This window comes from Dermacentor andersoni, chromosome 6 (genome assembly GCF_023375885.2).
Source record: "Dermacentor andersoni chromosome 6, qqDerAnde1_hic_scaffold, whole genome shotgun sequence".
NCBI lineage: Eukaryota > Metazoa > Arthropoda > Arachnida > Ixodida > Ixodidae > Dermacentor > Dermacentor andersoni.
Window position 1 is genome coordinate 146,344,003 of NC_092819.1, and position 26,614 is coordinate 146,370,616.

The following is a 26,614-nucleotide window of genomic DNA, read 5'->3' on the forward strand; positions in this document are numbered from 1 at the left end:
GAATTTCTACGTTGATGCCGTGCTGCGTGTGGTACGTGATGCCGAGCTTTTCGAGCACGTGTCTGCCCGGGCGGGTCTTGGGTAGGCGCTCGAGTAGGGACACTTGTTGCGCTTCCACGAGTTCCTCGAGCGTATTGTGTAGAACTACTTCTAAGAGCTTGGTGGTACTGACTCCGGGCGCAAGTCCCAACGCACATTTGTACTCCTTGCGTATGAGGGCGTTGAGCTTATTTCTTTCCGCTACCGTCCAGTTGTGAAACGCTGCCGTCTACTTTATTTAAGAAATGACGAAGGCTTGTATGAGTCGTATGACGCTACCTTCGCGCATGCCCGCGTGTTTGTTGGTGATGCGTCGAATGAGCTGCATCGTGCGGATGGCCTTTGCCGTTATCTTGTGAAGTGCTTCGCCATTGCTGCGCTTGTGTTCGATCACCATTACTATTTCCCGGATCTTCTCTACCATCGGGATGGGCAGGCCGTTCGATGCCATTAATTGCATATATGTTCCTTTTCCAGAGGGTTGTAGCCTTTAGGTGGGCGCCCCTTTCTCACCGGTCTATATAGCAGCAGTTCTGAGTTTTCGGCCGAGCAGACAAGGCCCGTGCCCACGAGGTAGATTTACATGCAGTGGATGGCCTGCTGTAAACGTTGCTCGATCGCTCCGTCACTGCCCGTTGTCGTCCAGATCGTAATATCATCCGCGTATAGCGTGTGATGAAGTCCTTCAATTTGAAGCAATCGGTCGTTTAACCCCAGCAGGGGTTACCCGACCGATGAAGAGCATCGGCGAGATCACCGAGCCCTGCGGGATGCCCGAGCTCCCGATGTTGATTTGATCTGACTCTAGTTGTCCCACTCGCATGCGAGCGGTTCTTCCCGTGAGGAAATTTCGGACGTAGTTGTACGTTCGCAGTCCAAGATTTAGCTTGTCTATTTGTGGCAATATGGCATTGATAAGCTTAGAGGTATAGTCATTGCTTAACAGTTTTGAAATGAATAATTATAGCTTGCTATCGACATTGAAGCAGCCTTTCAGCGGCAAGAAAAGGAATCAGTTTTTCCAGCTCTTAACATTCAATTGCAGCAATTAATTGCAAGCAGGCATAAAAATCTGCCAAAATAATCTGTTTAGGAATACCAAATTACAATAACATTGAGACTTTCATTTGTACTTTCTCTGGCTGAGCGATCTAGTTTGAAATGACTCCCGTAAGCATGTCGTAACAATTGTGATCTGATATAGGGTAAATGCATGACTAGCTCAAGAAATGTGGATGATTGCTTTAAATTACAGTGAAGAAAATATAATATTTATTAACATTAATAATATAATAATAATATTTATTTCCACAAAACAGCTAACTCTGAGCGACGTGCGAGGCTGAGCAGAAAGCTGAAAAATTCTACGGCAAGAGCGCCTGCCGTGGGCCTACGATCCTGCATTATGAATATCGCGTATTGATTTGGTCTTCTTGTTAGAAGTTCCGAGTATACTACCAGCGCGAGACACAGGACAAAAAAGTGGACGAGAAGCGTGTCTTTTAGAATGCTCTGTTACAATGTACACGTTTCTACAAAAGTGACGGTAACTGCTCAAAACATTTGATGCGTCGGCTTTTGCGCCTTTAGAAATATTTAGTGAGGACTCCCATATATATATATATTCACAGCGCACGCAGAGCGCTGGACGAACCATGCAAGCGCTAAGGTTGAATTTCACAACACAATTTTCACTCCACGTCCAGTAATTACACAGTTCATTTGCGGCTTCATTCAAGTGCACACGCGGGCTTTCGGGTTGGTGCTTGTTGTTCTGTTTGACGTAAGAATATGGATAGGAACAGGCACCGCATATGAGCAATCACAAGCAATGTACACACATAATTTCTCCAGAAGCTGACGCCGAGCACGGGTAGCGCGAATATCTTATTGGGCTGATACGACGACTTCCTGGCAGCCGAATTCCGAATACTGCATATGAGGTGAAGGTAGCTATATGAACTTGTCAATAGGTCATCTTGCAGATTGTTGTAGCGCAGGCAGAACGAAATGGTCATAGAAGGCAGACGAGACAACACACAGCGCTGAACCACCTGCGAACAGCTGTTTGCGTGCGCCATGTCTCACTGAACTTTAGAAATCGCAATGGCGCACTCCAAAACAAATCTTAACACGTTTATAAATTGCTAAACGTGCATATTATTTGCTCCTAATTAAGAAAAGTCAATAATATTATAATGTAAACGTTTTATTCATTACAATGAAATAATTATGCAGCGTGTGCCACGAAACGTGGCAGTAAGCAACTCTAATGGTGCTGGTAAGTAAGCAAGTCGTGGTGGTGGTGGTGGTGGTGGTGGTGGGGGTGGTGGTGGTGGTGATTGCGACAACGACGATAGCTCACTCTTGCCAATGAGTGGCTCATACCCGTTAAGAAATCAGCGGCAACGGAGCCAGCTGTGGAAGAAGACGACGACAAACGCTTGAGCGGTAGCACGAGCGCGTTAACACGGTTGCGCCGACGGGTGCCAAAGAGCTGGTTCACAGGTTGTTCGCAGACAACAGAAATGCCCAAACCATGTACGGCTTCGCTGTAACAAAATAAACAAGCCAATTTTGCCATGTCTGCATCCTTCCAGCACTGCGGACAGGTCATATGACAACGCCAGCCGAATTTTTGCAAGCTATTACTGCATCAACTTCAACTCCACCTTATTCAACATTTTCGGTTTTCATAGAGAAGAAAAAGAAAGAGGATACAATGGTACCCTAAGTGCAAACTGCGGCTAATGACATGATGCTCGAACCAAGTGTAAGGAAGTTTATTGAGCGAGTCCAACAAACGGGCGGTAGCTCGGAACAGTGACCGCGGAGAGCAAGATGGTGGTGTTCGAACGCCGGTCTCGTGCCCTCTGTTCGGTATGATCGGTATGCCATTCTCCTCCTTTCTTCATTACAATTGCCCCCGTCGAGAAAGGTGGAGCCATCCTGGCGATCTAACAGGTGGGTACAAGAGGATCGAAGTACGGCTTGAGGCGGTCTACGTGAACAACATCACGTCCACGTCGACGACGGTCGCCTTGTAGCGTAAGAGGCTCAATGACATAGTTTACGGGGGAAGTACGCTCGACGATGCGGTAGGGACCATGATAATTTGGGAGCAGTTTGGACGACAAGCCAGGGGCGCAGGGTGGTACAAGCAGCCACACAAGTGCTCCAGGAGCGAATGTTGCGGCCGGAGAGTGATCATCATCGCGGGCGTTTTTCTGGCGTTGTTGGTCGGCTGTAGTAAAGCGCTTGGCTAGTTGTCGGCAATCTTCAGCGTAACGGGCCGCTGCTGACACGGGCGTGCACTCTGAGGTATCTGGTGCGTATGGCAGCAACGTGTCGATAGTGTGCGTCGGCTGGCGACCGTACAAAAGGAAGAAGGGGGAAAACCCGGTTGTGACTTGCGTAGCGGTGTTATACGCGTATGTCGCAAATGGGAGAACCAGGTCCCAGTTTGATTGATCAGATGCAACATGTGTCGCAAGCATGTCGCCCAGAGTCCGATTAAACCGCTCAGTGAGACCGTTCGTCTGAGGGTGGCAGGCAGTACACGTCCGATGTACAATTTTGCACTGGTGGAGAAGTGCTTGAATTGCATCGGAGAGAAATACGCGGCCACGGTCACTGAGGAGTTCGCGAGGAGGACCATGCCGAAGCACAAAACGCCTGAGGATGAAAGAGGCGACGTCCTGTGCTGTCGCCGTGGGAAGAGCAGCGGTTTCGGCGTATCGTGTAAGGTGGTCGACAGCAATGATAGCCCATCGGTTTCCGGCCGTGGTCAAAGGTAAAGGTCCATAAAGGTCAATTCCAACGCGGTCGAATGGGCGTTCTGGGCATGGAAGGGGCTGCAATGAACCTGCAGCAGGATGCGGTGGTTTTTTTCGTCGCTGACACTCGTGGCAGCCGCGAATGAACTTGCGGACAAAGCGAAACATTCCGCGCCAGTAGTACCTTTTCCGTAAGCGTTCATAGGTCTTGAAGACACCACCGTGAGCACACTGCGGGTCGGAGTGAAAGGAAGCGCAGATTGTAGAGTGAAGCGTTCGAGGGATAACTAGGAGCCACTTCCTACCATCTGGCGAGTAGTTGCGCCGGTACAAGAGGCCATCACGGATGCTGAAGTGCGAAGCTTGGCGTCGCAGAGTTCGAGTGGTCGAAAGAGTGGGTGCCCCGGATAAAACGTCAAGAAGCGAAGCGATCCAGGGATCGTGGCGCTGTGCAGAGGAGACGGTGGCGACGTCAAGAGCTGACAATGGAAGGGCTATAGTGGATATGGACGCAGTTTCGGTGGATAGTGGTGACCGCGACAGTGCATCAGCATCGGCATGCTTGCGTCCGGAACGATATATAACGCGGATGTCAAACTCTTGAAGTCGAAGAGCCCAGCGGGCAAGGTGACCTGACGGATCCTTCAACGAAGACAACCAACATAATGCATGATGATCCGTAACTACATCAAACGTGCGGCCATATAAGTAAGGGCGGAACTTGACAAGCGCCCAGACTATTGCCAAGCATTCTTTCTCGGTGACGCTATAGTTTGATTCAGCCTTGGTGAGCGTTCTGCTGGCGTATGCGACGACATACTCTGCGAACCCAGGCTTTCGTTGCGCGAGAACAGCACCGAGGCCGACACCGCTGGCGTCTGTGTGCACCTCAGTTGCGGCCGTAGGATCGTAGTGGCGCAGTATAGGTGGTGACGTCAGGAGACGGCGAAGGGTGGCGAAGGCTTGGTCACACTCAGAAGACCATGACGAGATATTGGAGGCGCTGCTTAGTAGTTGGGTCAAAGGCGCAATTATAGAGGCGAAGTTGCGCACAAACTGACGAAAGTAGGAACATAACCCTATGAAGCTTCGTAACTGCTTTAGAGTCGTCGGTTTGGGGAAGTCAGTCACGGCACGTAATTTAGCTGGGTCCGGAAGCACACCATCCTTTGATACAACGTGACCAAGAATTGTAAGTTTTCGCGCAGCAAAACGGCACTTCTTGAGATTTAGTTGCAACTGAGCGCTTTTCAGACACGTCAGGACATGGTTGAGGCGTTCGAGATGGGTTGCGAAATCTGGCGCAAAGACAACAATGTCGTCGAGATAGCAGAGACACATGTGCCACTTCAAACCCCGCAGAACCGAGTCCATCATGCGTTCGAAGGTGGCAGGCGCATTGCAGAGGCCGAAGGGCATGACATTGAATTCATATAGACCGTCAGGCGTGACGAAGGCTGTCTTTGAACGGTCGGCCTCTGCTAAAGGTACCTGCCAATACCCGGAACGCAAATCTAACGACGAAAAAAACTCGGCACCTTGTAGGCAATCAAGGGCATCGTCAATTCTGGGTAAAGGGTACACGTCTTTTCGAGTGACCTTGTTTAGGCGCCGGTAATCCACGCAGAAGCGAATCGATCCATCCTTTTTTTTAACGAGAACCACAGGGGATGCCCACGGGCTTTGTGAAGGGCGAATAACGTCGCGTTTAAGCATATCGTCAACCTGGTCGGTAATAACTTGACGTTCCGCGGTGGAGACGCGGTAAGGGCGTTGTCGCACTGGCGAGTTGGAGCCGGTGTCGATGTTGTGAACAATGGTAGAAGTTCGGCCAAGGGCACGTTGGGTAACGTCGAAGGAGTCGCGGAACTGGTAGAGCAGCTGGAGAAGAGCAGAGCGTTCAAATGGGGACAATCCGTCTGCGATCGACGAATCGAATAGGTCAGCAGCTGGAACATCAGAAGGGGTAAGAGCACTGATGACGTCGAGGTCGCGTCAAGCTGAATCTTGCTGCACGGAAAAAATTTGGCCGATATCAATGGGTTGCACGCATCCAAGGGATTCACCTTTAAGCAGTCTGATGGGATATGGAAGAGGATTTGTGAGGCAGAGAGCGCTTCTTCCATTCGAAATAGAGAGGGTCGAATAAAGCAAAAGAAGTGGCTTCCGATTTAGAAGAAGGCGTGATGGTTCAAAGAATGCAGCTTCATCACATATGCTGTTGCAGAATACGGGGAGCAAAACAGCTGCTGTCGGCGGAATTTCTGTGTCTTCTGTGACGACTATTTTGTGTGCGGCTTGATGAGCGGGGTAGTAGGACTCGTCACACAAGGGGAAGAGCTCAAGTTCAGATCTGGCACAATCAATAACGGCGTGATTATACGATAGAAAGTCCCAGCCAAGTATAATGTCGTGCGAGCAAGAGGAAAGGACGATAAGCTCGACAATGTAGTGTTCTTTAGCTATAATAAGTCGAGCAGTGCAGGCAGCTATAGGCCGAACAGGGTCTCCATTCGCTGTACGTAAGGGCATCATCTCAAGAGGCGTGGTCACCTTCCGAAGCTTGCGGCAAAGTGTGGCGTCTATAACAGAAACGGCAGCACCGGTATCGACAAGAGCATATGCACGGATGCCTTCTACGAAAACTTCGACAATATTCGACGGCAAAGTTCGAGGACTTGAGCATTTCGACAGCGCAGTTCTTGCCTCACGAACTGCGGAGGCTAGTTTCCCTCATTTTCAGGGGCTGGTCGACGACGCATGGGCGACAAGGAGCGGCGACGGGGTGAAGGTGAGCGACGAGACGTGGGTTGCGGATAGTCACGTGAAGACGTGCTTGGTTGGGGACCCGGATCTTCATAACGAGAGCGGGGACGATCTATGTAGTTCGGTGAACGGGCGTCTGAATATCCTGGCGCGCGACGGCGGCAGAATCGGGCGATATGACCAGGGCCACCGCACGCAAAACAGATCGGCCGGTTGTCGCGCGTTCGCCAGGGATTTGCAGGGATGGGAGCAGACCATGTCACGGACGGCTGAATCGGGGCTGCAGCATACGACACACCATGGGGTGGTGAGGGCTGTTGAAGCTGCTACCGCTTTACTACCTCAGCGTAACTAAGAGGCGCGGCGACAGGTTGCTGCTGAATGGGCACCGGCATGGCCTCGGAAATCTGCTCTTGAATGACGTGTCGAAGCACGGGAGCCAACGGGATTGGTCGCTGCAGTTGCTGCTGTTGTGGGAGCTCCTGACGCTGAGCAAACGGCAGGAGAGACAACTGACGGGCCACCTCCTCACGCACAAATTCTTTCATTTGTGCGATAAGGTATGACTGGTCAGGCATGATGTCCAGTGCAGCGAGCGGTTGATTGTACGTCTGAGATGAACGTCGGGTGAGAGCCCGCTGCCTTCTCAACTCGTCGTAGCTGTGGCACAGAGTTACCACTTCAGACACTGTGCCAGGAGACTTCGCAAGAAGCATCTGAAAGACATCGTCGTCGACGCCCTTCATGATGTGCTGTATTTTGGCACTTTCGCTCATTGAGGCATCGGCGCGCCTGCAGAGATCGAGTACGTCCTCAATATAGGCGGTAAATGTTTCATTCGGTTCCTGTGCCCGTGTGCGCAGCCGTTGCTCGGCGCGTAACTTCCGCACGGCAGGGCGACCGAAAACGGCAGATATTGCCTCCTTGAAAGCAGACCAGTTTTCAAATTCCGATTCGTGGTTCGTATACCACAGCTTCGCCACGCCAGCCAAGTAAAAGTTCGCGGTACTCAACTTAGCAGCGTCATCCCACTTGTTGGGTCCACTAACTTTTTCGTAGGACGACAGCCAGTCCTCGACGTCCTGGTCTTCCGTACCCGAAAATACCGGGGGGTCTCGCTGGCGAACGGGGCCGGGACAAACGGCGGCCGGGAGAGGTGGCGGCTGTTGGGCTGCGTCAGCTTGCATGGTCGAGTGCAACGTGCGGGATCGGAGTTCCAGGGTGCCGACGATGTGCGTACCCAGCACCTCCACCAAATGTAAGGAAGTTTATTGAGCGAGTCCAACAAACGGGCGGTAGCTCGGAACAGTGAGCGCGGAGAGCAAGATGGTGGTGTTCGAACGCCAGTCTCGTGCCCTCTGTTCTTGATGATGATCGGTATGCCATTCTCCTCCTTTCTTCATTACACAAGGAACTTGACATTTTAGCCAACCCTGTTTCGAGGAGTTCAGCCTATGTCTGCAAAAGGTGGTTTCGATCGCGCGGGAAAGTGGGGAGCATTAAGCAACACAGGCAGCGTTTGAAAGCCAATTCTCATTCAAGCCTCTAAGTATGCTATGAGCTGGCTAACACGCTAAGTGTGTTATCGCATATTTAGAGCGTTAGGAGTGCCAAGTGCTAAGCTATCTTTTTGTGGAAGAGGGTTAGCCAGATTGATATGCAAAGCCAGAAAGCAGTAAGATCTTTCTTGGCAAGCCTATGTCCAAGACCGCAGTGTTTTGTGCTCTCCCTTGTACATGTTGTTCATAGGAATTCGAACTGTACAAAACCAGTATACGCTACGTCTAGTGTGGCAGGTAATTTCTATTTTTGCTTATGAGTCGTCTTCAGGGCTTTGGCTGCTGCTTTTTGTCTCGTAGGCGACGCATTTATCTATAACATCTTGTATAAAAGAACAGACTGGTGGGCTAGTTGCTACTGCATAACTTGAGGCAAAGCGCAAAAAAACCGAAGAGTCCTCGTCTTTTATTTCGCACGTTGCCTCAAGTTATCTTGTATAGGGGCTACCTGTTTTGCAGCTCGTGTACAAATACTTCGTTTCCTCCTTTGAGCCTTTTCGACGGGGGTTCACCGGTCCCTTCCCCACAGAGCGTTAAAGAGCAGCAAAAAGGCAGGCACAGTTTACTTTACCTTTTAATAAAGAAACGTCAATAACTGCATGCTAGAACTAGTCAAGCCGGTGACGTTATATGCCAACAAGGAGCTGAAAATAATGGCAAGGAAAGCATCCAGAAAATTCTGAATCACCAGCTAGAATCAGTGTGGGTCGGCGGTCTTAAGACTACGGCCGCTAAAAGCGGCTCGCATGTCCTAGCCGTAATGGAGCCGCTGATCGCATCTCTTTACATAGTGTAAAGATATGTAAATACTTTTCTTGCCACATGTGCTACTTATGCAGGAGAAGCTCACACACCAGGTTCTCCACACGTTTTTGTGCAATTTTGATCCAATTAGTGACCCCAGCCAAGCTTTGCAACCCACGTGATATTTCTAAAGACATTTTACAATTGCCTCATAATCACAACAATGCTGAACCGGTCTTCACTATTGTGCATCCCTCTTCTATGCCATCATCATCCCTCATCACACCTTCACGTCCCCGTTCCCCATCCCCCTAAGCGGAGTAGCAGGCTAAAATTAGCTAGCGCACGCTCGCCTCTCGACATTCCTTTAAAACAATTTGTATCTCTCTGTTCATCTCGTTAACCAGCGATAAGTAAAGTTCATATACCGAATTCTTGTTGTCTGAAATTGAAATCTTTCTTCTTGCAGGTGTTCGAGAACTTCCCGTACACCGTCGCCATTTCTGACTCGGACAACGACACTGTTTTCGAATGCGTGGCCGCTAACCGAACTGAGATTGACCCAGAAGCTCACACCGCAACATTCGTCTGGCTCTTCCAAGGGAATGAGAACAGTCCAAAGTATGTTCGAAAAAGTATCTCGAAATGTCATCACGTAGAATCAGCGAACTTACTCAAATACATTTACAATTCTGTATGACTTGCATATTTGCTCGAAGTTTGTACGTAACCTAACTAAAGTACTATTAGGAACAGGAAGATAAAAGACAACCACAATGGAGGGACATAAAAAGCAACAACTTTAATGCGAAACCACAACATGTCGTCATCATATATTTGGTTACATTCGCTTTATTTACAGATTTGCCGCCCCCTTCCTTATTGCGCTGGAAAGTGCAAACACGGCTGTGTGGCGTTGCTCAAAGCTGGCCGTGGCGGAAAAGCACGTCAGCCAGGCGTTTAATCTCCTGCGGATGACGTATTCTCAGATTAAAGAAACGGAACTCGGCCAGCTCTGTCACACCCCAGGACGGCGCTTGCTTTGACAAGCACCAGCGTAGAACAAAGCGTCAGATATTGAGTTCTGTCCACATCCTCCAGCGGGTCCTGCGCCGCCTTCCTATGCGCCGTCCGTGTATCATGAAATGCCCTAAGCGTCACGAGCTCCTCGTTTTGGTTACTTATCGCACCTTTCACTCAACCAGTGATATCTATTAGGTCATTTTGCTGGTACCTGTTTCACTTAATGATTATCTCACACAGCGCAACTTTCTCATTGTTGTCGTCATATGTACGTCACAATTGTGAAGCCGCTGTAGAGTGTTCGAGCACACAGTGATGTTAACACTTTCACATGCTAGTGCGAGGGATGCATCTCTGGCTATTGGCAGCTTGATCGTTTAATTAAGGGATAGATGTGGTTGGGAGGTATACATTTTGATGGTGTAAGTCAACGGACCGTTTCCACAAAACGAAAATCTCTGAGGGTAATAATTTAATTTGATTTCATTTAAATGGTTGAATGGGTATTGCGCAATTCGATGCATAATTCAAGACTCGCTTCAACCAAGCCCTCTCCTTCTCAAGATGCTGGCACTTGTATAGGGCAAAAAATATTAAAATCTTACGTCATTAGCGTCTTACATAACGTACACATTTCTAATGTTACAATATACAAAATGATATTTTATAATGTAGTCAAATATGACAAAGACAATTTGACTGTTCTGCCAGCTGTAATACACTAACCATACGCATAAACTTCAACGACATATGAATAGCAGACAGCTGTAAATAGCGTTTATTTTTCCTGAAGCTCCTAATCGTGCTGCGTCATAACAGCTCTAAAACTATTATGCATTTCACTTTTTCCCTGTAAGTAAAAATTTATGTAGGGCTAGCTGAAATCAACAGAATGAAGGACATGGAGAAAGGGTGCCAAAAGCATACGAAGAAGGCGCATTATGCAAAAATTGTTAATCCTCTTCTCAATACTATAACGTATCACTAAGAGTTGTCGAATTAGTGACTGCCGTAACGTACGGTAATGTTACTGTAATATATACTGGTGAGAGAGCCTGCTTCTCCAGTCAGCTTCTCCATAAAATGGGTGCTACTTACGAGAATATGGTACTGTATTTTATTGCACGTTTTTCTCTAATTTAGGACTATCCAAGTAGTACCGATAACCTTGACTGGGCGCAAAACTGAAGAAAATGTCGAAATTGGGTAGTTTATTCCAAAGCGTCGCTGACTGCTAGGTTTTAGTCATGTCCTTTTACACTGTCTCCGTATTCCTTTCAACCTTGGCTTAATAGCTAAATTATCCTGTATATTCTGTACACACGCATATAATTAGAGCCAGTACTTGAAGATTATAACCAACACAAGACAGGGCATAAAGAATCAAATATGCGTTGCGAATGAACCGGTTGTGTCAAAATACAATACGCATTTTATTTTTCGCTTAGGAATGCTTGTGGCGCGCTAAGAAAGTGAGGCCGAATTTCTGTCTCTCAGTGGGTCTCAGATAATGAACTTAGTAAATCTTTAGTAAAGCAATGAACGAGGCTAGTTGGTGGACGTTCATGATCATAATGCGCTTAGTGTTACACTGACGAACGTAAGGGACAGGACGCGGACGTACGTAGCGCAAACTACCAACAGTTTAATACTGTTAAAGAACGCGCTTGTATATAGGGAGATGTGGCGCGGGGAGGGGGGAGGCGGGGGGGACATATAAAAGGATATGACAAGGTCACGACCTGTGATAATACTTCTTTAACACTGTTAAACCGTTGGTAGTTCGCGCTGCGTAGGCCCGCGTCCTGCCCCTTACGTTCGTCAGTGCAACACTAAGCGCAATATAATCATAAACTTAGTAAACGCGGCTCCGCGCAGGTCTCGCTGACCGGGTATCTCTCCGATGTTATGCTTTCAGCATATACGCGCATCGGAGAAGAGGCGCTGTGTTCGTTGGTGTACATAGGTTTCATATTTACGCAAATCATGGAGGAGCTTTTTCATCGCCACTACGGAGATTCAAGGGAATAATAACGTAGCGCTGGAGTTCGGTCAACATTTTTCAACAGTGCCCACGTGGTCATCGCGCTATCGCGCAGAAACAACTGAGCGTATTATATATTCATCCACAAACCTAACTTTCTGCCGCCCCCTGCTACGCTTCCCTTCCCTTGGAATCCAGTCCGTAACCCTTAATGACCATCGGTTATCTACCATGTAAGAAGATTTATCTCTCTAACTCCATAATAAATAAATATATCAATTCTCTGTGAGTTATTCCTATTGGGGCAGATAAAGTGAACGCACCTAATGCTGTAAACATCACTTAAAGTACACCAGTAACTTGTCAGTGGGTCCTTCGCAAATATTTTTAAAGATTGCAAGCAACTCACGTAAGTTGTCAAATAATATATCAAATTTGTCCGCTTTCGATGCTCTAACAGATTCAGCTAACAAAATTTCGAATTGTGTTTTTGGTGGAGAGTTACAGAGTTGTAAAGTTCATCGAATAGTGTTCTTACTTTGCAATATTGAGAACATTCGGTAGGCACAGGCAAGCTCTAAACCAAGATTTTGTTTCCTCGAGTCACTAAAACATTGCTTTTTCTATCCAACGCAACGAATTTCATTCGAATCAGACCAGCACTCATTTCATTACAGAATGTCTGCGTTTTACATGAGTTTGAATGGTGACATCGGTATTAGATCTGAGCAAATGCTTCCTTGAAACGCCGTGCGTGTTTCAATATATGCTTGTTGATCGATGTAGTCTTGTGCAGGCTTCATGTTCGTGCTTGCGTGAGTTAGCGACTAACCTTTTTGGGACGAGAAAATAGGATTATTCTTCTTTTTTTTTTCAATATGCGACACCTACATTTATTTTGAATATATTTCACTATAGAAATATGCAGCCGCCTGCATTATTTATGGAAGGACTGTTAGCTCTCACGTATCGCTAGTGCTGTTATGTACACACTTGAACTTTTACTTTATTCTAACCAAGATGTCGAACCGAACCTCGACCTGAACCGGAAACCAAACGAGAACTAGAATTTTAGCCTGACCTGAACCTGAAGCGATATTCTAAGAACGTGTCCGAAGCCGAACTCAACGTGAACTGAAATAAAAATAATAATAAAGAGTGCAGGTTCAGCACAAACTGGTTCAACCATATGGGGTGTTCCCGAGAAAAGCCATTCTTCGCAATATTTACTTCTTCAGTCGGCGACACACCACTAGGCGAAAATGAGGACGCAACTAGGCAGAGACCCCTGTACTTCCGAACTCGGCTATGTTGTGTACCATGGCCGAAACTTTTTTTTTTTCAGGGGTCCACGAATCACCGTTTCTGTTGAGGCTCCCAATTCGGTCGTCGTGGATTCGCTTGCTACTATTACCAAACAAACATTAAAAGACACACGCCATAATACGCAAAGACGACAATGGCGGTGTTGTTGGAATGGAAAAAAAGCCAACGAGTTCATTATTATGGCTTCTAGTAACACTAACACTGGGGACACTAATATCAAAGCAGTCCCCATCTCAGCACGCGGCAATAACGGCACGTAAAGGCGGGGGAAATGTGTTTTTTGTTGGGCGTCATGCTTCAATGTACATTTGGCGTTTCCCAGAAGATTACGGCGCTCTACGATATTTCAAATCTTTGCCGGGGAACAATGCGCGGGATTTAGAGGTTTATTTCTGCGATTAAACAGCGCAAACTTGCACCATGCGTACGCCGGCAAACTCACTCATGAGTCGACTCACTCCGACTAAGAACTACCCTGAGTCCGAGTGAGCCTAAATGAGTAGAATTTTGGTGTGTCTCGGCTCCCGCGAACCGGCTGCGTACAATATGATGAGCTTTAGTCCGACTGAGCGCCTCTGAGTATAAATTTGTTGTCTTAGTCTGAGTGAGCATTTTGAAAAAAAATATACATTCGAATGCCCCTTCGAGGAACGCCTTTTTGACGAAATGACCTGTATAACCAAGGAATAAGTAGGTGCCCATTCTATTGTGAGTGGAGCAGTGCGCAACCATTACAGCGAAGTGACCTGTATAAAGAATGATTTTGGAGGCCCCAAACACTTTGGTATAAAGGCATTCAACTGTATATTGTGAGCTAGACTGAGTGAGTTTTGTTTATTTGCCAGCCTATAACAACATTGCTAAATTCATGACGACAGCGGCAGCGCGATGTGGGGGTCAACGTACCTCCACAAGTGCAGAAATAAATTTTCAATCACGGGAAAACACGGCCGTCGTTCGTGTAGCCGTCCTGTTCCGTGCTGCACCAGCACCTCAGTGGCCCTTCCTTGTACTCTCCCGTGCGCGCTATATCCATTTTACGCCCGTCTTTATCGCAGCTCCGGCAACGCAAGGTGGTGGCCCTAGGAGACTTCGGACACCGCGCTTCAATCCCCTTTGTGTATCGGCTGCTTCAATCCCTTGATTCTCTTTGTGTATCTTTGCTGCTTCGCGTTTTCCTACTATTCGCGCCTCAGTAGAACGCTGGAGGCCAGTTTGGAAGGGAGGCGGGGGAAGGCTCGCTGCGAAGCGCGAGACGTCTGGAGACACGCGAATAGTGTACGAGGTGTGCTCATAAAGGAACCAACTTTCGAAATAGCGCGCCAACCAGCAGAGAGAGCGAGCCTCGGCTACTGAATGCACGTAGCGGCAGGCTTATACAACCAACTGGCCATTTGCTTTGTTTCGCTCTGACCTTTAGTTGGCGAGCTACAGCCGCCGAAGCGAGCATGTGCAAAAGCTGCTCGACGGATTAGTTCAAAAGTGGCAATGCGTCGGCTCACGATTTGCTCCTTGTCCGCAGCTATCTAGCAACACATTACATTCCCTTTGTTCCCCATCCACCGTATTCTCCAGACCTAGCCCCAACCGACTCCTTCTCTTTCCCAAATTTCAAACCACGTTGAACAGACATCGTTTCCAAACCATAAATGATATTCAGGACAATGCGACAAGAGACTTGCGCGCCATCAAAAAAGGTTTCTTGCAGGAGATTTTCCAAAATATGGAAGAAACGATTGGAACAGTCTATTGCCAGTAGATGGGACTGCTTTGAGGGGGACAGTGCTGAAAATTTTGTATGGTAAGGAACAAAGATGTTGTAGCTAAAGTTCTCTTTCTTCTTCAAGACACCCTGTATGATGTGTATGCTTTCGCTTTCACATTTGCGGCCAAGGTCAGACGAGGCTAGATAGGTGCTACTGTACTATGTGCCGCAGTGTTACGAGCAGTGAGCGAAATGGACGCTGTCCGCGTTTCTCGAGTGTTGTAGGCTCATTCGACTCATCGTCATCGTCCCCGTTAGGTTCTTGCTCGACCACTCCCCTGTTTTTCTGGCACTCTTGCTTTCGCGCGGGAGCGAAGGATGTTGGCTAGCGTTCGGCGAGGCTGACAACTAACATCATGGTACTGCTCGTTTCTGCATGGTCGTGCTGTGCTATACGCTAGTGGCAAGGGTGCACCAGTCGTTTCTGCCAAGCGACGTACTTCCTAAAGGCTCACTTTTCAACGCAGCCTTCAAGAACAAAGTGAGCAGGACTTCCAGCAGTGCTCACGTGAAGTGTAGTTCAATTGAATGTCGGCGATGGAGCTTTCGCGCGTACGTTCTGGTGGCTTGAATGATGGGGGATGAGAGAGGGAATGCATGCAGCGGTGGCGTAGCGGTAGAACACCCGCCTCGCGTGCAAGAGGTCCGTGGTTCGAATCCCGGTGCCGCGCAATTTTCCACCGGGTTTAAAAAAAAAAATCCGCGTGTTGATAAAATTGCATAAACAGGCCTGGAGTGTGGCCTGATCCCGGTGACCAGAACCGGTAACGCACTCCCTCACCAGAGCAGGATTGGCCACCCTGGTGCAGTACTTGGCCACAACCTCCTATATGAACACAACAATCAAACCCCGGCCCTCAGTCCCCAGCAGCTGCGAAGCAACTGACCACGGCGGCGGTCAGACCTGCGACGCTGCAGAGGGTGCTAAGAATCCCTGGCTCCGGACAGGCCGCCATTGGAATATGAACCTGGCAACGTTTAACGTTATCTAGTGAGGCGAGTCTAGCAGTGCTATTGGAAGAATTAGAGGGCAGTAAATGGGATATAATAGGGCTCAGTGAAGTTAGGAGGCCAAAAGAGGCATATACAGTGCTCAGAAGCGGGCACGTCCTGTGCTACCGGGGGTTAGCGGAGAGACGAGAACTAGGAGTCGGATTCCTGATTAATAAGAATATAGCTGGTAACATACAGGAATTCTATAGCATTAACGAGAGGGTGGCATGTCTTGTTCTGAAACTTAATAAGAGGTACAAAATGAAGGTTGTACAGGTCTACGCCCCTACATCCACTCATGATGACCAGGAAGTCGAAAGCTTCTATGAAGACGTGGAATCGGCGATGGGTAGAGTGAAAACAAAATACACTATACTGATGGGCGATTTCAATGCCAAAGTAGGCAAGAAGCAGGCTGGAGACAAGGCAGTGGGGGAATACGGCGTAGGCACTAGGAATAGCAGGGGAGAGTTATTAGTAGAGTTTGCGGAACAGAATAATATGCGGATAATGAATACCTTCTTCCGCAAGCGGGATAGCCGAAAGTGGACGTGGAGGAGCCCGAACGGCGAGACTAGAAATGAAATAGACTTCATACTCTGCGCTAACCCTGGCATCATACAAGATGTGGACGTGCTCGGTAAGGTGCGCTGCAGTGACCACAGGATGGTAAGAACTCGAATTAGCCTAGACTTGAGGAGGGAACGGACGAAACTGGTACATAAGAAGCCGATCAATGAGTTAGCGGTAAGAGGGAAAATAGAGGAATTCCAGATCAAGCTACAGAACAGGTATTCGGCTTTAACTCAGGAAGAGGACCTTAGTGTTGAAGCAATGAACGACAATCTTGTGGGCATCATTAAGGAGTGTGCAATAGAAGTCGGCGGTAACTCTGTTAGACAGGATACCAGTAAGCTGTCGCAGGAGACGAAAGATCTGATCAAGAAACGCCAATGTATGAAAACCTCTAACCCTACAGCCAGAATAGAACTGGCAGAACTTTCGAAGTTAATCAACAAGCGTAAGACAGCTGACATAAGGAAGTATAATATGGATAGAATTGAACAAGCTCTCAGGAACGGAGGAAGCCTAAAAGCAGAGAAGAAGAAACTAGGAATTGGCAAGAATCAGATGTATGCGTTAAGAGACAAAGCCGGCAATATCATTACTAATATGGATGAGATAGTTCAGGTGGCTGAGGAGTTCTATAGAGATCTATACAGTACTAGTGGAACCCACGATGATAATGGAAGAGAGAATAATCTAGGGGAATTCGAAATCCCACAAGTAACGCCGGAAGAAGTAAGGAAAGCCTTGGGAGCTATGCAAAGGGGGAAGGCAGCTGGGGAGGATCAGGTAACAGCAGATTTGTTGAAGGACGGTGGGCAGATCGTTCTAGAAAAACTGGCCACGCTGTATACAAAATGCCTCATGACCTCGAGCGTACCGGAATCTTGGAAGAACGCTAACATAATCCTAATCCATAAGAAAGGGGACGCCAAAGACTTGAAAAATTATAGACCGATCAGCTTACTGTCCGTTGCCTACAAAGTATTTACTAAGGTAATTGCAAATAGAATCAGGAACACCTTAGACTTCCGTCAACCAAAGGACCAGGCAGGATTCCGTAAAGGCTACTCAACAATAGATCATATTCACACTATCAATCAGGTGATAGAGAAATGTGCGGAATATAACCAACCATTATATGTAGCTTTCATTGATTATGAGAAAGCGTTTGATTCAGTCGAAACCTCAGCAGTCATGGAGGCATTGCGGAATCAGGGTGTAGACGAGCCGTACGTAAAAATACTGAAAGATATCTATAGCGGCTCCACAGCCACTGTAGTCCTCCATAAAGAAAGCAACAAAATCCCTATAAAGAAAGGCGTCAGGCAGGGAGATACGATCTCTCCAATGCTATTCACAGCATGTTTACAGGAGGTATTCAGAGACCTGGATTGGGAAGAATTGGGGATAAGAGTAAATGGAGAATACCTTAGTAACTTGCGATTCGCTGATGATATTGCCTTGCTTAGTAACTCAGGGGACCAACTACAATGCATGCTCACTGACCTGGAGAAGCAGAGCAGAAGGGTGGGACTAAAAATTAATCTGCAGAAAACTAAGGTAATGTTTAACAGTCTCGGAAGGGAACAGCAGTTTACGATAGGTAGCGAGGCACTGGAAGTGGTAAGGGAATACATCTACTTAGGACAGGTAGTGACTGCTGATCCGGATCATGAGAGTGAAATAATCAGAAGAATAAGAATGGGGTGGGGTGCGTTTGGCAGGCATTCTGAGATCATGAACAGCAGGTTGCCATTATCCCTCAAGAGAAAAGTTTATAACAGCTGTGTCTTACCAGTACTCACGTACGGGGCAGAAACCTGGAGGCTTACGAAAAGGGTTCTACTTAAATTGAGGACGACGCAACGGGCTATGGAAAGAAGAATGATAGGTGTAACATTAAGGGATAAGAAAAGAGCAGATTGGGTGAGGGAACAAACGCGCGTTAATGACATCTTAGTTGAAATCAAGAAAAAGAAATGGGCATGGGCAGGACATGTAATGAGGAGGGAAGATAACCGATGGTCATTAAGGGTTACGGACTGGATTCCGAGGGAAGGGAAGCGTAGCAGGGGGCGACAGAAAGTTAGGTGGGCAGATGAGATTAGGAAGTTTGGAGGGTCAACATGGCCACAATTAGCACATGACCGGGGCAGTTGGAGAAGTATGGGAGAGGCCTTTGCCCTGCAGTGGGCGTAACCAGGCTGATGATGATGATGATGATGATGATGATGATGAGGGAGTGTTGCGAGGGAATTCGGCTGAGTACAGTTCTTGTGAGCATAAGCGATCGGAACCGTCTATTGCCAGTAGATGGGACTGCTGAGTATCTGAGCATATCTATCTGAGTCTCTGAGACTGCTGAGTTTAGTCTGAGTATCAGTGAGCCTGGCTGAGTAGAAAATTGTTGAGTGTTACTTAGATTGACAGCCGATCATGTACAATTTTGGAAAGCGTGAGTTCGAGTGAGCTCTCAGCAAGAAATATAGCTTGCGAGTGGTATTGAGTTCTCTTTATCGTGGCCACCTATGGCGCCCCGTACAGCAAAAACGTCGTGGCGCTTAGCACAAATTGTCCTTGTTCATAGTCCACGAGCAGCAATTTACTCACCACCTTTTATTTCACAAAAACTAAAGCAAGAGCGAGATGTCAATTGCTAGCTTTTTTCGTTACTCCAGAGCAGAAGTTTGAAGTGTTACTTTATGTAATACCATGTGAATCTAGGGGCCCGCTTCAACAAAGGAAAAACTCGGCGCTCTTCTATTCTGTGAAGAAGGATGACCAGCGAAGCTGTGTATGTGGGCCACTTAACGCCTGCTTCACCTCCGCCACAGGTCGGCCCGGCACTGCACTATCTTCGGGATCGGCCCACGTATGGGGAGTGCTTAACGCTTGATTCACCTCCGGCACAGGTCGGTCCCGCATTGCACTATCTTTGAGATCGCCCACGTACGGCGAGTTTTGTGTCTACACGTATACGATCCTCGGGGCAGTAGCCCTGAACAGCCTCGCTGTAAGATTAACACAACGTGCTAAAAAAAAAGCATCCAGTTTTAAAGTGCGCGGCCGGTGGTCGTGTTTTCGGCACCTCAGCGCCCGCATCTCCATAGCATCCGCAACGCCAGTTCCTTTAGTTTAAGTGGTATACTATAAGGGACAACAATAGTTCTTGCAGTCTACAGGAACAAACACTGATGCAAGTGGAAACTCGCCTAAATAATTCTTATCAGAACCACAGTTGTTGCGCAGACCATAGAGTTCCTGAGCAAAATACATGGAGGTGACGATTTGTCACCGTCCCTTTTCAAAGGGGATGCCAACAAATCATCAGCAGCAGCACCAGCAGCGAAAGGACTCCTGTGCTCAAGAACGCAGGACGTGATCTATACTCGCGCAAAAATGTTCAACGTGACCAAATCATTTTTTACGAATAGTCCTTTTTCTTATTTGCAGGCAAAACATTCCTTTCTACGTAAAGGCCGAAGAGGAACCTGGAACGTTCAGCTTCAGCGTGGGAAGAGGTAATAAAATAATATACAATAACGTTTGCATACCGCCAAAAGACCTGCTTGGTGTGAACTCATCCTTACATATCCAGCCGGTTGCGGCATAACTGCCGTGAACTAGCCTATGGTGTATATTATACGATGTCGTATGAGCAAATTCAACTTCTTGATGCATGTGAAAGTGTATGACAAAAATGTACGACAGATCCAACGCACTTGTCGGAACCAACCCTAATCGGCGCTTTGTTGTTGATATCTGTGCAAAATGTTGTTGCGGAAAGTAAATATGCCAAATCCAGTGTGCATTTTAAAACCTATGCGAAGCCAAGTGATCGTCAAACAGTTAATTAAGTGCCATATAGCTGAATTCCATGCGTGCAACTGTATTTGCTTTATTCGTACTCAACGTTTAATTTCATTTGGTGCCTATACTTCTGCCCCGGACAGGTCACAACGCTATCTTCATTTATTATATATGTTTGTGCACCATACCATTCGCGAGCTATGCTGAAAAGTGTACAACAGCTGAGGCGGTTGCGAACCGGGGGACATCAACGCAGAAATGTCAAGTGTGTTCTGTATTATAAAACAATCTTCATTAGCAGTCACTGAAGGAATTTGGAACTCAAGTTTCCACAGGGCTTAAAAATATTTGTAAGCTCTAGCGGTCATTACGACGATTGTCTGGCCTAAAATATCACCACAATAAATGACAGAGATCATGTATGCAACAAGCAAAACACGGGTGGCAGAAGAGCGCGGCACGAAGCGAGTTGGCGGAACGATGACGTGCCTAATTTTTGTTTATATTACCTCAAAAGTTCCTTAGTGGGGACTTTAGATGAGAGGTCATTTATATAACTAATGTCATGCACGTCGCATCCAACATCAGCCATGGGAGTATGCATCATGCGCCGATCACGAGATTTGTATGACCCAGCAGTGATTTGTGAAGAATCTGCAACGTCCTTGCAAACCTTCACAATATCGCTTTCAAGTATTGTTGTCATTGGCGTGGGCCTACGAAGAAGGGTTGGAAACGAGCTTGTTGGCACAGTTGGAAACTTGTGTGGAGCAGCGCTAAACGACGGGCCAAAAAAAAAAAAGATAAACTGGTTTTTAGCCTGCGACTTTGCGTTGTCTTTCCTTGTACATTCGTCTGAATCTCCTCCAAATAAGCCTATGTAGAGTTTGCGTACATGTGCAGTTTTTTCTTGCATTTTGCCAAACCTAAGCATCGGCGCAATTTGTTCAAATATTCTGTTGTGTATTGTTTACAGCAAGCCTTACAATAACCCATTGGGCACAATGAAATCGCATTTTTGCGCACACATGACAAGCTTAGCTATTTACCAAAGCTGTAGCCAACCATTAAACGAAATCTTGTATCGCTAAAGAGACTTACAGAGAATTACAGTGTGCTGAGCGTCGGTAGAGGGACGCGGCGTTTTTTTTTTTTGTTATCCTGTTGTTAAAGTTTCACTGGTTACTCAACCTACTTTAAACACTATAACCAAATATTTACATTTATAAAGCTGGTCACGTAAGGGTAGGCAACTTCGTAACTTAAGTAAACTTTTGTATGCGTGCCCTTGCACCCAGACTCAGCTTGTAGAGTTATGCGCGTATGTAGGTGCTGTACAGTAGTCATGGTATTGGGAGCTCCACAGAGTGCTAGCATTGATTATTGTACATTTAAAAAAGTTGATTCCCATATTGGCTTCAAAATGTTTGGACACATTTAGCCTCTGAGATAGTGGCGGCAAAACTGCGCATTGAAAAACTTTATTTGTTCCAGATCCTACAGTTAGGGAAGGCCGCTACTACTACACAGACTACAAGACCTGCGTCGTATTGGACATGGAATATCACGGACATCGTAAGCTATTCTAAACATTTAGTGAATGTGCGAAGAGGCACTTGGAAACACGGCCTATTTTCGCTCGTTCATGAAGAGGTGCGCTAATGGCGGCAACACTTTCATTCATCCAACATACTTATAACGGGTAACTTTCAGAACGATTTCTTAAAACCGCCGATAACGCAGCACCCTAAAGACCAAAAAAACTATTTCCGATAGTGACATCATTGCCAGTTCGTGCCTACTAAAAGCTGCTGATGCCCGTGCAAACATGAGCAGCTGCATTCTTGAAATCACTAGTGAAAATATTCGATGCCTCTCATAAAGATCTATTGCTCCCTTTTATTACACATTTTGTGTGAAATTTTATGCCTCTCTTATTATCCTGCTACATAACACGCCATAGCAGTAAACTCTGCGTTATTTTGGAAATCCGAAGTCCCTGAATCTGTGCACGAAGTGTGTGTAATTGCTTTTATTGTGTCACCAACATTGGAATGTGACCATTGTTGTGTCGCGAAGAGAGAGAAACAACTTTATTTACGGCATAACGAGGTCCTTAAATTAGGTTGCCGGTGGTCCGAAAGGTGCTGGCCAGTTGCTTTCCACGACCGTTTCGGCCCAGTCAGTTACTTCTGCCTGAATCTGGTACTCAGTGGTAGACAGGAGTAATTCCGACGTCTCGTGGGAGGGAGTTGGCAGAATTGGCTGCGGAGGAGGGTTCCCCTCGCATCCCAAAAGAATGTGATCTTGGGTAGCATTTGTGCCGTTGTAGTGCTGGCAGCTTGCTCGGATTTCATCCGAGGGGATTTTGTACAGCCGACGGGAGCTGGGGATAGGATCGATCTGGATTTGTCTCAAGATCGTAGCTGGTTCCCTTGTTAGTTCAGTAGGCGGTTTCGGGAAAAACGTGTGCAATGCGTTGTGCGAAGGCCTCACCTGCGGAGCCACTGCGCGGCTTAATTGTCCATAAAGGCAGCACGCAGCCGCATGAACGCCTACAGGTGTAATAGCATTGCCATCATCTCTTGTATTGTGAATTTACTGCAACACAAGCGCTCCTCGCATTCACTTATCGTTTTCATCTGTTCTCACCCGCAGCTCTCAAAAATGCGAACATTTCCTCGTTAAAATTACGATGAAGGGCTTCTAGCCTGCAGGTGGATGTCACTGCGCAAGGAAATGAAAAACGTCCAGGAATCTACGTCCTGTGATTGTTTCGGAGGGTCAAGGATTACATGGATAACACATAAGCAATCTAGACAAGCCAGTACAGTGTTAGCTCCTTGTCCCACTAAAGAACACTTGCCTAAAATAAACACTGTCAATAACATTTATGTGTTACAAATTTTTTTCTAATGCCACGGTTTTATCGTTTCTCTCTCTATGGCGACTGTAGACAATGTGTACGGGCACATTTGAAATATTGGTAGCTTTTTTTACGACAGCAATTATGAAGGTACTCCAGGCAAATTCTCGCCATCGTCGTGATTTTCCGCATATATACTCGTAGCATAAGTACGTAGATATAAACAAATAGTGATAAATAGAATTGCCCGATGACCGGATTCGAACAAGGGGCCTCTAGCAAAGAAGCCGGATGCGTTAACCATTAGGCCTTACTGGAAGCTCCGCAGAGTGCTAGCATTGATTATTGTACATTTAAAGCAGTTGATTCCCATATTGGCTTCAAAATGATTGTGGAATAGAACACCCTTCAGCAATGAGCAGGTGGAATAGAACACCCTTCAGAATTTTCCTCGTTGGTGATGTGTTTCGTGGCTGGCAAGGCGGCTGTTCCTTGTAACCAGTAGGAGTCGCCTTGCGTGTTACATCGCGCCAGGTTGTTGCAGCAGCGTATAGGGTAAACACCGTTCCAGAAGTGGTTGTTGTTGCTGTTCTTGCTCATCCAACTTGCGAGTCACGCCCATCATGGTGCATTGGTCAATAAATGAGTTGATTATTCTATCTTATATTCACAAACTTTGCCGACTGTTGAAAGATGAAATCACGTCTTAAAAAGGCGGCATTATTAAGGAAATTTTTTAGAAGCACACACAAACAAAAAGAAAACATGCAAAGTGAACAGGTCGTTTGGCTGGATCCCGTATATAGATATTCTTGCCATGCCTAGCAAACATTCCTGTGGTGGCATCTCAGAGTAGAGGCCACAAATGAAAGAGTTGCAGCGCAACGCTCAGCCATGCTATCTCTGTCAGTGTCATGCCTTCGGGCGAAACTCCCGCCTTTTTTTATGTCTCGGTTCATTTCACTTTAACCGAGTCTTCGTAGCACTTTCAATTGATATTTCTATCACCTGTATGTTGCAGAATGCATTCTGTGGACACAGAAAGAAGTAAAAGACGCGGTGCCGCAGGACTGCATTGACCAGTTTGTCGACACGTGTGGCGTCATTGTTCCCGAGCACAGCCGAGACCTCTGCCCAGATGGTGAAGGCGACTACTAGGTGCACTCCGGCGTCTAATTTTTAACCATGCTATATACATCAAAATGTAAGTGTAATCTTGCGACATAAATAAAGTTTTTCGACAGAGTGATTATTATTTCGAAATAACTTGATCACCTTTGTAATCTTCGACACACTTGACGACTAATGCTTGCGGCGGCCATCGCAAGCGCTCACGACCGAAGGAACAGCCTCTTGCATAATTCATATCCATATCGGACATGCTGTATGGCACTGAGCATTTCTCGTTGGCGTAGTCATAGCATGTCGGACACATTGTGTGGAACAGCGTACCGTAAGCAACAAGTACATTGGCACCATTGTCCATAAAACGGCATCTTGTCTCGTCAATGTGTGGTGCCGTTCAGGATGCCTCCATCTGCCAACGCATCACACCTTCTTTTATTATATTTGTTTTATTTTTCACTCCGGCGGAGAATGGTTCCAACCTGTTTAGTCACGACCTGGCCCAATGCTAAAGCCGAAACAATGCTGCACAGCGTCTAGGGTCAACTTCTACGAGGAAAGCCCTGGAGAACATGAACTGATCCCGAAGGCCGTGCAGATTCTCAAAAAATTGTAGGACGCTTAAGCTTCCCCTTTAAGCGCGGAAGGCGATAGCATTTAAAGATTCTTGACTGCTTCTAACGCTTCATGGCAACTGCAGCTTACGTAAGCGTAACGTTTACCGGGAAAAGCTGGTGATGAACACTGTGCCCGGCGGCGAGCTTTCTGGTAGAGACATGGCATCTATCGTGGGTCGATACCGGAGGTTGCGTACAGCCACGCCAAAAAAACAACAACAAAAAAGCGTCGTTTTCAGATTTGTGTTATAAGTTGGCACTTTTAATATTTATGTCTGAGAAGATTTAATATAAAAACGTCGACGTTTTGTTTCATGAAATTTGGTGGCTGCCATTCTCAAGATTCTGAGGAATTGCTTTGTCAAGAATGTAAGACAAGGTCTGAACAAGTTCAGTGATAGAACGGTGTGGCAATATAACTAGCATATATCGCATGTCATACAGCAAGGGGTGGCACATACATGTACCTAACTATATGCGAAAATGTTTTGCTCACGCATGACTCAGTCGACACCGATACAAATTGTTCTGCTATATATGGTGCCTATTAGGTTATCGCGTTAAAGAGGTAGCTTGCTCGAGGCACGAATGAAATAAACTGGCACACACCTACTCCTGACACGTGCGGGAGACATCGATAAGCCTGTAGCCATATATAAACTGCCGCACACACGCGCTGTCACTTTTGCTCTACGAGGTAACAGACACGCAAGTCTTCTAGAAGGATCTAGTTGCCGTAGGCATGGCAGAAGTAGGCCTGCGAGGCCGGAAAGTGCCTGGAAAGAGTGAGATAATGCTGAACATTACCGTATATTGAACTAAAATTATATATATATATATATATATATATATATATATATATATAGAGAGAGAGAGAGAGAGAGAGAGAGAGAGAGTGGAGAACTGTGTGCATTGTGAAAGCAAGACAAAAAGGCTTAGACTCTTACGACTGCTTACGTGTGCGAATGGGAAAGAATTATTCCATTTGCAGACCTCGGAATGTCATGAACGCGCTCATTTTATACCCTCATCATTTGGCGCCACGTACTCCCTATTGTCTGCGCCGTCACGTCCCAATTACGCACGCACAAGGCGACACGTTTAGTCAGCCAGATGTCTGCAACGTGACGTGTGCAATGACGCACGCACTAGGCATACCTTTATAGTCAGCCAGAACCGTGGAACCGCCGTGGCATCGGGCAAGCGCGCTCGTCTCGGTCCCCGAAGCCCCGCGTTCGGTTGTCATGCCGACCTTCGTCTATAAATTCTTCTTTTCAAAGCCTTAATTTACGTCGTTTACGCGAATCTCCCTGAGAAATGTGACGTGAATCGGAGCATTTTTTCACGTGCTTATTCTCTTTGCGTCATCGACCATTTTTCGTGCCACCTTCCATCACGACGACTGCGCCAGATTTTCGCTCACTGGGGCATATACTCCTTTCGTGTTGGTAAGTCAACGATATTACGCATGGCCAGAAAACCTAGACCGCTATGACCCACCCCCGTGTACGGTTCGCTCCTGGTGAAGACTGCGAAAAGAAGTGCGGCTCTTACACGAGTATATAGTGAGAGGCTTTAACTTCATCGGGTTACTGCATTCCACTGGCCACAAGATAATGAAAGTTGTCGCTCAGCGCAAGACACGCCTTTC

General features: G+C 46.9%; 1 protein-coding gene across 1 annotated transcript in view; it reads left to right on the top strand.

Moving 5' to 3' along the window:
• The window catches only part of LOC126523311 (uncharacterized), a 34,992-nt gene extending 10,522 nt beyond the window's left edge, over positions 1-24,470 (top strand). Inside the window, exons 2-5 of the mRNA XM_055066946.2 lie at positions 9,354-9,505; positions 19,999-20,066; positions 21,850-21,930; positions 24,243-24,470. Of these exons, the coding sequence (XP_054922921.1) occupies positions 9,354-9,505; positions 19,999-20,066; positions 21,850-21,930; positions 24,243-24,379 (438 nt within the window). The 3' untranslated portion in view covers positions 24,380-24,470. The remainder of the gene's footprint in view (positions 1-9,353; positions 9,506-19,998; positions 20,067-21,849; positions 21,931-24,242) is intronic.
• Positions 24,471-26,614: the final 2,144 nt, after the last annotated feature.